At 41.0% G+C, this 14,071-nt stretch overlaps 1 protein-coding gene across 8 annotated transcripts in view; it reads left to right on the top strand.

Annotated features, from left to right (window-relative positions):
* EBF1 (EBF transcription factor 1) overlaps nt 1–8,600 on the top strand; it is a 267,950-nt gene extending 259,350 nt beyond the window's left edge. For 4 of the 8 annotated variants that reach the window (XM_033073409.2, XM_033073406.2, XM_033073405.2 and 1 more), the window contains exons 14-17: nt 26–205; nt 2,368–2,562; nt 2,864–2,932; nt 6,908–8,600. In XM_033073409.2, the coding sequence (XP_032929300.1) occupies nt 26–205; nt 2,368–2,562; nt 2,864–2,931 (443 nt within the window). In that variant the 3' untranslated portion in view covers nt 2,932; nt 6,908–8,600. The remainder of the gene's footprint in view (nt 1–25; nt 206–2,367; nt 2,563–2,863; nt 2,933–6,907) is intronic. The other 4 variants (XM_033073413.2, XM_033073412.2, XM_033073411.2 and 1 more) reach the window with 1 other exon arrangement.
* The last annotated feature ends 5,471 nt before the right edge of the window (nt 8,601–14,071 follow it).

Genomic DNA, 14,071 nt, shown 5'->3' with positions numbered 1-14,071 from the left:
CAATTTCTGTCCTTCCCCACACAAGGTTTCACTCGCAACTCCAGCAGTGTGTCACCTCATGGCTACGTGCCAAGCACCACCCCGCAGCAGACAAACTACAACTCTGTCACAACGAGCATGAATGGCTATGGCAATGCTGGAATGTCCAATTTAGGCGGTTCTCCAACCTTCCTGAATGGATCTGCTGCCAATTCTCCCTATGCCAGTGAGTATTTTATGTCTTTTCTGTGTTTTGCACATTTTCATTAGGTTTTTTCTGAGGTTCAATATTTATCTTCTATTTTGGGCACTTGAAATAGAACTTGGTCTTTGCTCTCCAAGGCACTGATCTTTGATGTGCTTTGAAGATCTTAGTGTTGCCAGAAATTCTCCTCTCTATTTTCATATTACTATTATTAACTATTATTAATAATTTTTTAATTTGGGGTTCTTAAAAGCACTTACAAAGAATAGTCTCTCATGGTTTAGTCTGATAGTTTTGTAACATACCTTATTCTCTAATAAACAACACAGAAACACTGTCCTCAACTTCTGAGCAAATAATATGTTCATAACCTTAAAGATTACAAATTACTGTGCCTAAGCTTGATTGTTTATATTCCACTTGCTTTTTAAGTAGTATTACTTTGACTTCACTGAGTCAGTAAAATATGACAAAGGCTCTTAGATTTTGCATTTTAGTGTCAGTGCAGTGAATGCCACAAAAATGTGAGTCATACAAATCTTACATCCCATGGCGTGAAGAGCTTACGGTCTACAGTCCCAGTCATGGAAATATTTATGTGCAGGACTAACTTTCTGCATTTTGATATTAAAGGTTTAGTAAGCTGTTTAAATATAAATACATTTCTATTGGTAAAGGCCTATGAACCTCTCCTGCAGCTGAGCTCAGTAGTCCCTGGTCACATGAGAAATTAAATGAGCAGGACCTGCCCAATTCCTCTGACATTGCTCACGAGGCATAAAGGATTCCACTGACATCTGTAGAAAGCTGACAGCAGAATCAGGGTGGAAGGTCTGGATGTATAAATAGATTTATAGGCTGGGACTGTAGCATGGACAGGACAAAGTGACTGCTGAAGGTACCAAGGTGTACACAGCAAATCTGAATGGTATAACAGCAGCAATGAATTCTTTTGAATTGCATCAGAATAAAAAAGGGGATAGGAACTCTGAATAAAATAATTAACTCCAAGGCTTCTTCTCTGCTGCAAATTTAGAACAAATTATTTACCCACATAACTAGTGCTTATAACCTGGGAATTGCTAACCAGTGATTATTTTTGTACTCTAATAATAATGTAACATGTAATGTTACAAAGTACCTTACTTATTAAGTTGGATTTACTGTCACAGAATCTGCACACTCTGAATTCATAATATAACATGATTGATGAGACATCTCCTCTTGGAAGCAGATGCCAGTAATGCATTTAAAACACTGTGGCAGTGTATTATTTCATATTTATGAACGAAGTCCTCTTTAGAATAGTGCTTCACTTCCTAGCCCTGGTTCTCTATTCTATTTATATTTTGGGAGGTTTTCTTGGTTGATCTGTCATTCTGCTAATGTCTAATCCATTGAATCAGAAAATGCTTCAATCATGACCTGAAAATTAAAAGGTGGCATTCTTAATTAAATCAATAAACTAATTGCTGTATAGTAGCAATTCAATTTAGGTGCTTTGATTGCTCTCCCTTAGCAAGTACTTCCAGACACAGAGTGACTTCAGACTAAGATTGTATCTGTCAGACTGTGAAACTTTGAACATTTAATTTCCATTAATTGATTTCCTCAGTGTTAACAAATATGATATCAGATTCTCAAATAAGAACTTAAATAGGGTGATTTTTATCTACATAAATGCAAATAAAAATAATAATTCAAAGCCCAGATGATCAGAATTTTACTCTATAATATGTAATTATTCACAGCCCACTTGTGTATCTAAGCAGTTTCTAAACAGGACAAAGAATGGAAGTATGGGATGTCACTTTTGGTCCTTTTAGTTTTTTTGTTGCTGTTGTTGGATAAGAGGGGAAACCATGCCTTCTGTGCCTTCTGAATATTAGTGAATATTTAGTGCCTTCTGAATATTAAAGTGGTTAGTTTTATTTTCATGAAAAGAAATTTGTCTAAAAGCTTGATAGTAAATAAATTAATCAAATATATTTATTGTATTATATAGCAAAATAATGGTTTAGGGATATCTTTGTTTAAAGACTGAACTTCCTAAGTAGCACATTTGCATTTTGAACACTCAGTGGAGCCCTAAAAAAATCGATAGCAGCTAAGAATGAGAATTCTGTAGCCTGTTATTATTGAGTGCTAAAGAATGCCTTTTTGGGGGTCTTTCTTCCCTCCAGTTGTGCCATCAAGTCCGACAATGGCCTCCTCCACTAGCCTCCCCTCCAACTGTAGCAGCTCCTCTGGGATTTTCTCCTTCTCACCAGCCAACATGGTCTCTGCGGTGAAACAGAAGAGTGCGTTCGCGCCTGTCGTGAGACCCCAGACCTCCCCCCCTCCCACCTGCACCAGCACCAATGGCAATAGCCTGCAAGGTAGGTGCAGTAGGTGGAACCCAGGCTCACACTCTCCGAGCTGCCCCAGGGGAGAGAAGGCAATGGGGGATCCCTGGTGGGCTCTGTCCTGAAGTTTGCTCCTGCACCCCCAGCCCACCTTGTACCCTGCAGGTGTTTGGCAACCGCCCTAGCTCTAACCTGACTAACCCTGCTGCATTGAGAGGCTGTGTCTTTTAAAGACAGACCTACTGTTTTGATAAACACAAGTCATATTTCAGCTTACTAATACCATCCTTTTTCTTTCTTTCCTCTCTTATTCCCTGTTGTCGTCCTTTATCAGACCAGTCTTTTGTGGACTCTAGCAAGTACTCCACTGCAGGGTCTCTCCAGGGGCTGGCCTTCTCCTGAAGTACGTCACTCAATCTTCCCTTCCTTTTTGTCCTTTGTCACAGTACACTTGTGCAGAAATCCTACTGAGAGCAAATAGACTGCTGCAGAGCTTGGCACAAACCTTGCCTTTCACAAACAGGAGATGCATTACAAACCAACAGCAACGCTTTCCACTTTGACTCACACCAGGGCAAACATTAGTTTCCACTGATTAATGTACTCCTGTGCCAATTAATTCCAGAAATGGCACAGGGCCTTTTGGAAAGCCTATTGAACTGTTGGTATCAAGGGGCTGCTCCTTTTCTGCATCCTTTCCCCTCTCATTGCAAGTTCTCCAGCATTAGTATCTAAATCCATTTGGAGGGTTGGTGCAGGCGAGGCAGTGACAGACAAAAGCTTGTCAAACTGAGGCTGTTTAAAGCCCAGCACTGCCCATCTCATTGTTTGGCTGACTCTGTTTTACAGCCCTGTGCCTAAACCTCTCTGAGTGATTCCCTCACTGCACATCACTGTGCTGAGAGAGGCATTTTCATGCTTGCTTAGATCCAGGGGTTTCCCCAAGCAGATGCAGCCAGCTGCCTCCAGCTGCCAGAGGTGGGAAATATTTCATGGTGTGCATTGTGCTTCCTCCAGACCTGAGATTTGTTTCCTTTCCATGAGCCTGTACAAATTATCCAAAGGGCATTGAGTGGGAAATAAAATCCATCCTTTTTAAAGCCAGGTTCAGAAGGAGGTGTGCAGGACAGGATGGTTGCACACAAACCACGTCACTCAGCCTCTGGAAAGAGGAGCACTGGGCTTGAAGACAAAATGCTGATAGCACCATTAGCAAAAAAAAATATCTATATGCAAGCAGAATGGAAGGAATTCATTCATAAAAGCTTGGATCTGTTGTGCCTGAAGGAAAGCGTTGAGCTCAGTGCATGTTGCACTGGTGAACTGGGGGGAGGAATCCTTCAATGTGCACACACACACACACAAATTGTGCAGAAACTGTAAATTTAGTAAGAACTAATAAGCAGAACTTAGGTACCTTCAGTTAGGACTCTGTTGGAATTACAAACTGTGTCAGGAATAGACAAAATGAAATTTTCAAGTGAACTACAGCATTTTGGAGATTTGGTTTTGAGCATTTAAAAAACTGGCAGTGCTGAGATGCTTAAAATTTTAAAAGCAACAGCTAACAATATTTCTCATCTGAAAAAAAAAAGAAAAAAGCTTTTGAACACGTTAATGTTTTTTTCCTCTCTTCACCTTGTCCCATCTTCTTGTTGTCGATGAAGAGAAGAAACAAGTAACAGGAGAAAGCTTTTTCAAGCACTGTTTCTCCTTTCACAAGACACAGAATTCTCAGATTCCATGTCCTCAGTTATGAAAAGCAATTATGGGATGAGCTGAGAGGACTGGACACAACTGGAGCTGTCTGATTGCTCCTCGTGATGTCACCTCCACATCTGCAATGCCCAGAAACCACACAGATCTGAGCCTTCCCCCTAATTTTTGTTTAGCAATTCACTTTTCATAATAGGAATGAGACACCAAGAGATGGTTCATTTGTAGGTCATCACTGAACTTCCTGGTGAGTTAAAGACACACAGCCTTTGGTCTGTGCCTCCTGACACCACCTGGGGCTGGTAATAATCACTCAGAGATGCACTGCCTGTTGTGCCTTAATGCTTAAATAAACAACCATGTATAAGGAGGCTGTCTTATCTCTCTTGGGCTTCTGGATACATCAGAAAGCAATCAAGCCTTCCTTATGTAGCTTAGATATCAGCAGAAGTCACTAAAACAGCAGCCAGGCTTATCTGTTGTTCTCTTTGCCATGCAATTTTGTAAAACCCCAAATACATTATTTCTGTAATTTGCTGGCAGCAAATACAAATTAGTATATGATAGAAGAAATAAAGGCCATTGGTGGGAGCTTTTCTATTCTCTGCCCTCCCTTTTTGGAGGTGGTGTGATCTCATACCTACACTGTTTCCCACTGATATCTCTGTTTTCAGGATCAATAACAGGCTACAGCTGGGAGAATTTGCATGACTAGATGTAGCACTTATGGAATAAAAGTGGAGTGATCTAAATGAAGACTTAGAAAGAATGGAAATATCAAAGCTTTTAGGCAGAAAAGATATCATTTGCCTTGTAATTTAATTCAGAATTTCAGAGCTCTTCAAAAACAATAATGCTTTGAAAAAAAGGAGCTAAGATCTGCCTCTGTGCCATTTGTTTCCAGCAGCAAAAGGTGCGTGGCTGCTCTGTAACCACAGGGAAATGTCTAAATCATGAAGGGAGGAATTGCAATTATCTCACCTTTCTTGGGCTCCTGCCCAGGGTAGACAGCTGTCCTGTCCCAAGAGACACGATTCTTGACCAATTATTTGTGAAATGGATTTGCTTCTGATGGATCTTTCAGACTTAGTGTTGGAATAGTATCTTGACATTTTCTGAAGAAAAGATGCTTTTTCTAAAGGAAAGCAGCACCTTGTCCTAAAGTGTCCTCTATGCTTCTCACCTGTCTTCATGTAGAACTTAAAGCAACTTAACTCACCTTTCTGTCCCTTTTATCCTCACTCTCAGCTCCTTGAAGAACCCTTATGGGGGGGACACAGTCAGTGCAGTGATTCCACACGATAAATTCCAATAATTGGAATGCTGTTGCAGTGTGCCACCTCTGAGGGTGGCCTGTTGCAAACATGCTGGATGTGTTTTGCATTCTCTCCTTCTCCCCTCATTTTATTTCATTTAATCAGTGCAGTTTACTCGAGCTATTCTCCCCTTGCTGATTAGACTTGTAATTCTTGCACATATGGTGGTGTTTGTGGAGAAAACATTTCCCTCCTCTCCCCCTCCAACCCCAAATCTGTGAGTCTTTTACTTTGGCTCTGTTCTTATCAAATAATTGCAGCTGTAATTAAAGCACAATGAATCAGCACCAGTCACAGGGTTGAGTCCTTCCTTAAGAAATTACATGTCCAGATGTCTGGAATGGCAGGCAGCATTTAAATCATGTGCACATGGGGAGTGCCGCCAACCTGAATGCGAAGCTGTTTTCCACCTTTTGGCAAATAAATGTACAACTGGCATTTCAGAGACACGTTGTTTTTACAGTTTCCATCATAAACTTCCACGACTGCCCTCTGTAATGATGTGCCTGCTCACAGTGTGTCACTGGGACACTTGGGATGCCTGATCTGTCCCCTGTAAATAGAGATTGAGCTGGAGGTCAATTCTGTGCAAAACTGTCCCTGTTGACTTCTCATAAATGTCTGTCTGCTAAGAAAGGTGGTGGTTTCATAGAAAATGAGATAATAAAGAAATGCTGATGATTCAACCTAGCCAGCAAAAGAGAAAACATCCTAAATTAACATTCACCTGTGACTCACTTGGTGCAGTTGGTGCTGTCTGCTCCAAGTGGAATAAGGAAGATGCTGGCTTGCTCACCCAGGAGTTAAGCACCTATTTGAATTTCAGAATTGGATTTGAGAGTTTAGTCCTTTTCTGGGCACCTGGAAATGCACACATGAGTGCCAGGGGTGAGCAGTGACCTTTGGGAGGACTGGCCCAGGGAATGACCATGCCAGGGTGCCACTTTTCCCAAATGTGCTGCAAACACCTTGGCTTTTAAAAGAGTAACAGAACGGGTGCCAATGGCTGGGTCCAGGCAAAGCTTCCTCAGCTTGTGGGGATTTTGAAACTAAAAGCAGAAAAATGAGTTGGGGTCTGATAGTGATATATTGAGGAAGGACACTTTTTCTACAAGAAAATCAGTAATTTCAGCAAAGTCACTTGAAGTTTCCAGTCAGAAGGAAACTTCTGATTTTTGTGTACATAGTTGTCTCCTATGAGTGATATATATATATTTAAATTTAACTCTACATCTGACTACATTACTTGTAAATGTTTAAAGCTCTGAGGATTTAAAAAGTTGCTTAATAATGCAGAAAATTAACGTTTTCCCTCTCTCTCTCTCCCCTCCCTTTCCTTCCAACAGCTATATCTGGCATGATTGTTCCCCCCATGTGAAAGAATTGCCTTGAAGAATTTTATTAATGAAGAGGTTGAATTCTGCTTCAGAGAGAATCTGATACAAGTCCCAGAGTGGAACTTTTTACTCAGGCCTTTTTAAAAATAAAAAAGAAATAAAGAAGGATCTTACAATAACTGCAGATTTTTAAACAAAACAAAAATCACCATCCTTGCAAATACTGAAATTAACAATCCACAATTGCAAGGTGTTGATTCGAGTTGTCCATCCCAAATACCTGGGAGATATATTTATTGTATGTTGATAAAAAATCCACTTTTTTTTTCCTTTTTTTTCTTTTTTTTTGGGGGGTGGGAACTTGCTTTTATTTCCTTCTGTTTTTTCTTGGGTTTTTTTAAAGGCTTGATTTAACTCAACACCATTTGTCTTTTATAAATCATACAATTACACAAGGGACACTAGAGATGGAACTCCACATTTTTAATTTATGAATTTATTTTTTTTTTAAAGCTGTGTAAAGAAGAACAAATTGGTGTCATTTACATACAAGTCTGTATGGGACAGAATAGAAGTGCCAGTTAGTTTTTCTTAGAAGAATTATGGCCATTGAATTAAGGGTCGGCTCATATATGTTGCTTATCCAGTGGTGACTTGCTGATATGATGCATTTTTAATGTTTGGGTAAATAGATATCACTCCCTAGAAAGCTGATATTTTTGGATTATGAGGGCAGGGTGAGGGGTGGGATTAGTAATAATAATATCAGGCTGAAAAGTTGTGTAAATAATACAAGAGGAAAAGTTCATCCCAGAACTCCAGGCTGGAAGGGGACCTTAGGTCCAACTTTTTTTGGCAAAAGCTGGTGGAAGGAAAACAAAGATGAAAATATCAAAAGAATTTCCCATGGAAGTGCAAACCCAGTGCCTGGAGATGCAATGCAGGAGGTGAGCACAGCCCATTCATTTTTTGGGTGATAATCTCAGCTCCCCTTCCCCAAGCCCAGCCTAAGCCGGGCTCTGCCCTTTGGGCTCAGCTCAGGGGGCTCAGGCTGGGCCATCCCTGGGGGTCCCAGCGTGGTCCCCCTGCCCTGCTGCTCCTGCTGGGGCACCGTGGGCACAGCCCCAGGAGGGTTTGCATCCTCCCCTCCCAAAATCTCTGCTGGCCAAGCTCCCACTGGCACCTTCCTGTATCAGCCGACCCTCCCAGTTGGTACCACGCTCCATCCGCGACAGGGAACTGCTTTTGAGAAGTGAAACGGGACTTTGGGGGTTTCAAATCAAAACCATGGCTTCTGTTTTACCACAAATAAAAAAAATTTTGCTATCATTATCTGGGAAGTGTTCTTAAAAATTATTAGTCAAAGAGGCAGCAAAGCTCTGAAGATGCATTACCTGATATTTTTTCTTTGCTGTTGTGTTTTGTATGTAGTTATAAATACTGTAGATTTTTTGTGATTTTTTGCCAAAGTTGTTGTTCTATTTATACATTTTAATGTCTTAAGACAGTTTTTCAATATCACAAAAAAAGAAAAAAAAATAATTTTACTGCATATTTTGCAAAAAGAGCTCACTACCTTTAGCTTGCACATACTTGCAAATTAATTAAAGAAAAAAAAAGCTTTTTGTTTCTGTTTTTTGTTTGTTTGTTTTACGGGGGATTTTGTAAAATATCCATATAAATAATGTATTTATCTTTGGAATTTGTACATTGCTTTTTGTCCCCTACAAGTTTATTTTATTGTGTATGTTTGCTATGTGAAAAGTGCTGATTTGTTTGGTCATTCACCGTTGTATTAGCTGTTTAAATGTGATTTTAATACATTTCATTTATAGGGTTGTTTTTTTTAGTATTGTTTAAAACCATGCTTCCATTTTTTTTTAATTTCCACCCAAAAGCCATTGTCTATTTTTGTATTATTTGTAAGTTAAGAAGTTTTTTCCAATATATGGCAAAAAGTAGCATATTATTCTTGTAGCATTTAGTTATGTAGATTTAAAAAAAAAATGTATCCTTTGCTTTTGAGGCTTAACAAAAACTAATGCTGTTTTACTCTATTAATATGCATGGGATTTCTCCTCTTTGGAGTGACGCATTTTTGTGCATTAAATATGGGGAGAAACTTCATAGAACTCAATGAAAATACTTTCTTTCTTAAGTCTGCTTGTATATTTCTCTGTCTTTCACATAAATATAAACCAGCAGATTGGATGCCTTAACAATGCAAATCATATTCATTTCACTTGTACATTGTACTGTGCACCAGAACTGTCAATCATCACTAACATTCTAAGAAAAAAAAAAAAAAAAGGAATTGAAAAGCACAAAAGAACTGTTTTGTTACCTTAAAACAATATAACTTTTTTCTAGTCGAGCAAGAAATCATTTACAACGATGCTGCAACTGTGCATGCTTCCTGTATGAATTTTGCAATGGTTTTCACTAGAATGTCACAGTGTGATCTTTGGGGGGAAGGGAAAGAAAAACAGGATTTTTTTTTTTTTTTTCATGGTGAGAAAATAAAAGAAGAGAAAACTGGAAAAAAATGTGAGAGACATCAGTTTATTGCTTCTCTGTATTCCAAGCGATTATTCTAATTCACATAATAAGCAACAGCACGACAATGTAATCAAATTTAAAGCCATATTTTGTCCAGTGACACCGTCAATTACTCTTGTAGAGCTCCACTCAGTCCTAGCAGTTCTGACACCACTTTAGCCACATTTGTAGTCTCTACTCCAGTGTCCAAAGAGCCTTTGACAATGTGCATAATTCTGGTTTTTTTGCAGCTATTTATTGTGATCTGATGAATGGGAATTTATCAAAAATCTCCCCCGCACCACCCTTTGTCTTTTACAAAGTAAAAGATGCAGCTGTTTACAGAATATGGCTTTAAGTGGAAACATTCAGATTTCAGTTTGAACAAGGTGAAGCTTCACAATGACTGGATTGCATAAAGTAATGCCTGTTTCCTCACAGTTGTACTAGGATGCAGCTAAAATGAAGTCATCTCTGAAACTACTAACCTTTCACCTTCTTATCTAAATCTTTTTGAATAGACACACACACTGTACAGTTCTATTGTTAGAGAAACTAACTACTGTAGAGATTGTTATAATTTTTTTGCAGAAATTCAAGCTGTAAAAACTTTTCAACTTTCACAATATTTAATTAAAGTTACTTCCTGTCTGTGAATACAGCTCCTAGTTGTGTGTTTATTTTTCTGCCTCTGCTAGTCAGTAGATGAGAAAAAAAAAAATTAGAAGCCAGAGGCTACTGAATTGTCTTCCTGAAACTAAGGAGAGACAGAAATTCATGGAATTGCACAGTGAAACGTGGTGAATGCTGGTGTACTGAAATGCCTTTCCCTCTGTCTCTAATGGATTTCAAAGGATCCTCACTCACAATGCTGAAAGTTCATCCTGTTAATCTCATTATTTCCATTGTTTCAGCCTATTGTTTGCCCAAAGGACCAAGGTGTTTTTTCTAGCGGGTTTCAGGGGCGTGTTTGGCTTTAGGTGCTCAGTTACAAGAGCTGTCTCTGTCTGAACACAGTGATCATGGAGCTCCAGGCACATCCTACCCTGTGCCAGTGTTGGGAGTTGGGATTTTTCATCTTGGTGATATTTCAGTCCATGGCAGCAGGTCCAGGTGTCAGTGACTGTTCAAGGCCAGCTCCAAGGACTGCACCTGCCTGTGCTGAGCTGCTTCGCCATGAAGGAGGATCCCATAAAGGGTTTCCATTATTTTACCCCTCTTAAATGACAAATCCACCAGCTGCTAGATTGGTTCCAGGAATTCTGCTTCACTCTGTACCCCTCTGGCAGGAGAGGACCAGAGGAATTTTACCTGTGGCATAAGGAGGGCTGACACACTGGCACTTAATTTCTCTATCACACAGAGAAAGCACCAGGCTCTCAGGAAGGAATAGGAATGCTGGGTGTTTCAGCTCAAATTAAAATTTACTTTAAAAAAAAATGAAAAAACATAAGCAGCTGGAAGTGGCTTCTTGCAACATGAAGTGTTGGGTATCTCTTAAATGTGAGCAGATCCACTCCAGGGGTTGTTAGAGAGAGGAGAGGCAAAGTCAGACCCCAAATGTGTTTATTCTGTCAGCACAAGAGATCTGTTTTTTCTGTCTGAGATAATTCTCCTGGTTCTCTTTCAAATGGTGTGAATATTGGCAGCTCTCACTGCAGCCAAGAGCTCTGTGAGTGCTCAACTCGCTGCAAAGATGTTGGGTCAGTGTATCTGGAAAGCAGGCTGAGGGATTACATTCAGGATATAATATAACCTGTAAAAGGTGCAGCAGAACAAGAGCTCTGCTTCAGCCTTTTGGATCCAGCAACAATGGATTTGTTAGAAATTTAAATTGAGCCACATTTCACAGGAAAGGAGGGTTAGGATGGCAGGAGGCTGCTAGGCTCAGATGTTGGGGAGTCTGCTGGCCAGCCCATGGGGTTCTGACAGTGCAGACTGAGCTCAGCAGGGGGACAGGACAGGAACAGAGGTTCTGGTCCAGAAGAAAACCCTCTGGAGCCCAAAGCACGAGGACCAGGTGCAGGGTGCACATCCAGGTGTGCAGAGTGACACACATGGCCCATGATGGTGTGCCCAGAGGGAGGGGACTGTCATCTGTCATCAACAGGGAAATGTGACAAAAGGTGTTTAATGACATGATTTATTGTTACCCCCTAACCTAGTGGCTTCTTTCATTTTTTTAGCCACTGCAGAAGTCATTTTAACTAAATAGTCTGCCCCTGGCAGTGGGATTGGCTGTAATTTTGTGTGGGCATGTCTCTAATTTTTTATTAAAGAAACCTTGGCAAGATGAGGTGCCTTCACTGTTAGTTCCCTGGCCTTGTCTGTGTCTGCTTATTCCCTTTAGAGCATCTCCAGGCTCCTGCCACAGCTGTGTTGTGTAATCATTTATGTAACTCTGCTTAGCACCACAGCCCCTGTATCTTCTGTCATTGCACCAGGCAGCTGAAGACACATTTGATGTTATTCATTTGATTTCCTGAGCTCCTTCCTGTTTACTGCCCCTTGCTCCCCAGTGTGAAAATATTCTCATTGTGCTGCTGTGCTACAGATGGGCTGCAGCCTCCCACAGAGTCCCTGGCCCCCAGTTCAGCTCCAGACTCCTTCAGTTCCACAGGACAGAAGTTTTGGGAAGTGCTTTAGCAAAAACCACATTCCCCATCCACAGAAGCATCACTTGCTGCTCCTTCTTCTCCCTTCACAAACACAATTATCATTGTACTAATAAAAATGTGTAAATCCTGACAGTGAACATTTCAAGCCCACTAAATACAATGAGGTCACATCTCAGAGGTGCTGAGCACCTGACACTGAGCTCCTGGAGACTCTTGGTCAGCTGGTCACTGCCTCCTTGTCCACCCTCCAGTTCTGCTCACTCCTTCCTGACATTTGCCACCTCCTGCCTGCCCCAGCAGCATTGTCTCAACAAAATAATGACTGATTTGAGCCCCATTTGACATCTCTGTTTCCTCTACTTCCCAGCAGGTGCTGGCTCTGGCATCCCTTTCCCCCAACATCTGATGCTGATATTTCAGTAGTGGAGGTCAGGTCAATACTTTAGATAAATAAGTAATAATTCCAACTCCACAGCCCTCCTCACTCTGCCTCCCTTTGGTGCCCTTGAGGAAAGAGCTAAACCAGAGCTTATGGCACTGCTCCAACATGATTGGCAGGCCATGAGAAAGAGCACACATCTTGGAAAACTTTAATAAAGTAATTCCAGGACACGAATGCCAATGACTACCCAGGTCACAGCCTAACAGCAGGGCCTGCAGCTCTAGGTGGCTTTTTTTGTGTGGGCCTACAACAGGAGTAGCAAATACAGTGGCCTAACACATATTTCCCCCCTTATTTTCAATGAAAAGCTCAAAATGTGTATGTACATTTGAAGAACTCAATGAAAAAAAATTATTTGTATAACCATTTAGTGCTTTCCTGAAACATAGCATAAATTCTGTTCTATATGGGCCAGCCAGTCCAATTCAACTCTGCTTTGTACAAGGGAATGAAATTGTTCCCTTTTTTTTTATTAAATAATATGAATCCCTAATTTTCTCACATTTATTCATGCCAAAACATTATGAGCTCTTACAAAAGTTTTAGCAGGCTTGCCACAGGGTCTCACCATGCTGTGGTGATTCACTGCAGCCTGGCAGCTCTTGGCCATGAAAAGGGAAGGACTGATGATGTTGGAGGTCTGTACAAGCTCTCAAGGGGCTCAGTTATCTGGTTGAGGATAACTCAGGATAAATTCAGCACTGAGGATGCCCCCATAGGGGGGCAGCAGCTCAGACCAGACCTTAGACAAAATTGCAGCCGTGTTTGTGTCCCTGTGTGTTCAGGAAAACTGTGAGAGCTGTGGTAAGCAAGGTCTGAGGTGCCCCTGTTTATAAAAATGGACTTTTCTGCAGCATCTAGAGGAAAAGGGAGCACAAAAATTTAATTTCTACTCTGTGCCAGCCCCACACTGTGCCCCCAGCTTTGCAGGGCTCTGCCTTCTGCCCCTTTTCACAGAGCTTTGCTCACACTGCTCCCCCACCTCGCCACCATCAACTTTGCCTTCAACCTCTGCTGCATCATTGCCTTCTCCTGAGGGTTCCCTATTTATATAGAGGGGAAAATGCTGTTGCTGGGACTGGAAATATTTTGTTACCTTTTTCTGCTTAAGTGCGAGGCATTTTTATCTGTGATCTCTGGAGACTTATGCTACAGTGGGACTGATTTTATCCACTTACTCAATGCACTTTAGTTCAATAATGATTACAGAACTTCTACATAATATATTAGCTATAGCTGATTTCCCAGGGTTTGTAGCCCTCCATCTCCCCAAGCATTTAAAAGGGAATCTCTCTGTGATAGGGATGTTATGAATGATACACTCCTCACAGTCATGATGTAAAAGTAAAAGCAGTAGTGGGCCAGGAAGGCAGAGGCAGGCACTGGGCTGGAAAATGCCAAAGCCTGTGGATAATGCAAGCCAAGAGCAATGACTTGCTTTGTTCATTTTATCACTGCTCCTTGGTGCATCAGCAGCACTTAAAATCCAGTTCAGGCAACCCAAGGCAGAGTCCCAAACTCTCTCTCTGTCCATCACCTGAACAGTCTGAGAGTTTTGGCAATTCACTGGCTCCA

The sequence above is a fragment of the Catharus ustulatus genome, chromosome 15 (genome assembly GCF_009819885.2).
Source record: "Catharus ustulatus isolate bCatUst1 chromosome 15, bCatUst1.pri.v2, whole genome shotgun sequence".
NCBI classification, from domain to species: Eukaryota; Metazoa; Chordata; class Aves; order Passeriformes; family Turdidae; genus Catharus; species Catharus ustulatus.
Note: the sequence above shows the minus strand (reverse complement) of the source record. Positions and strands in the feature narration are given on the sequence as shown.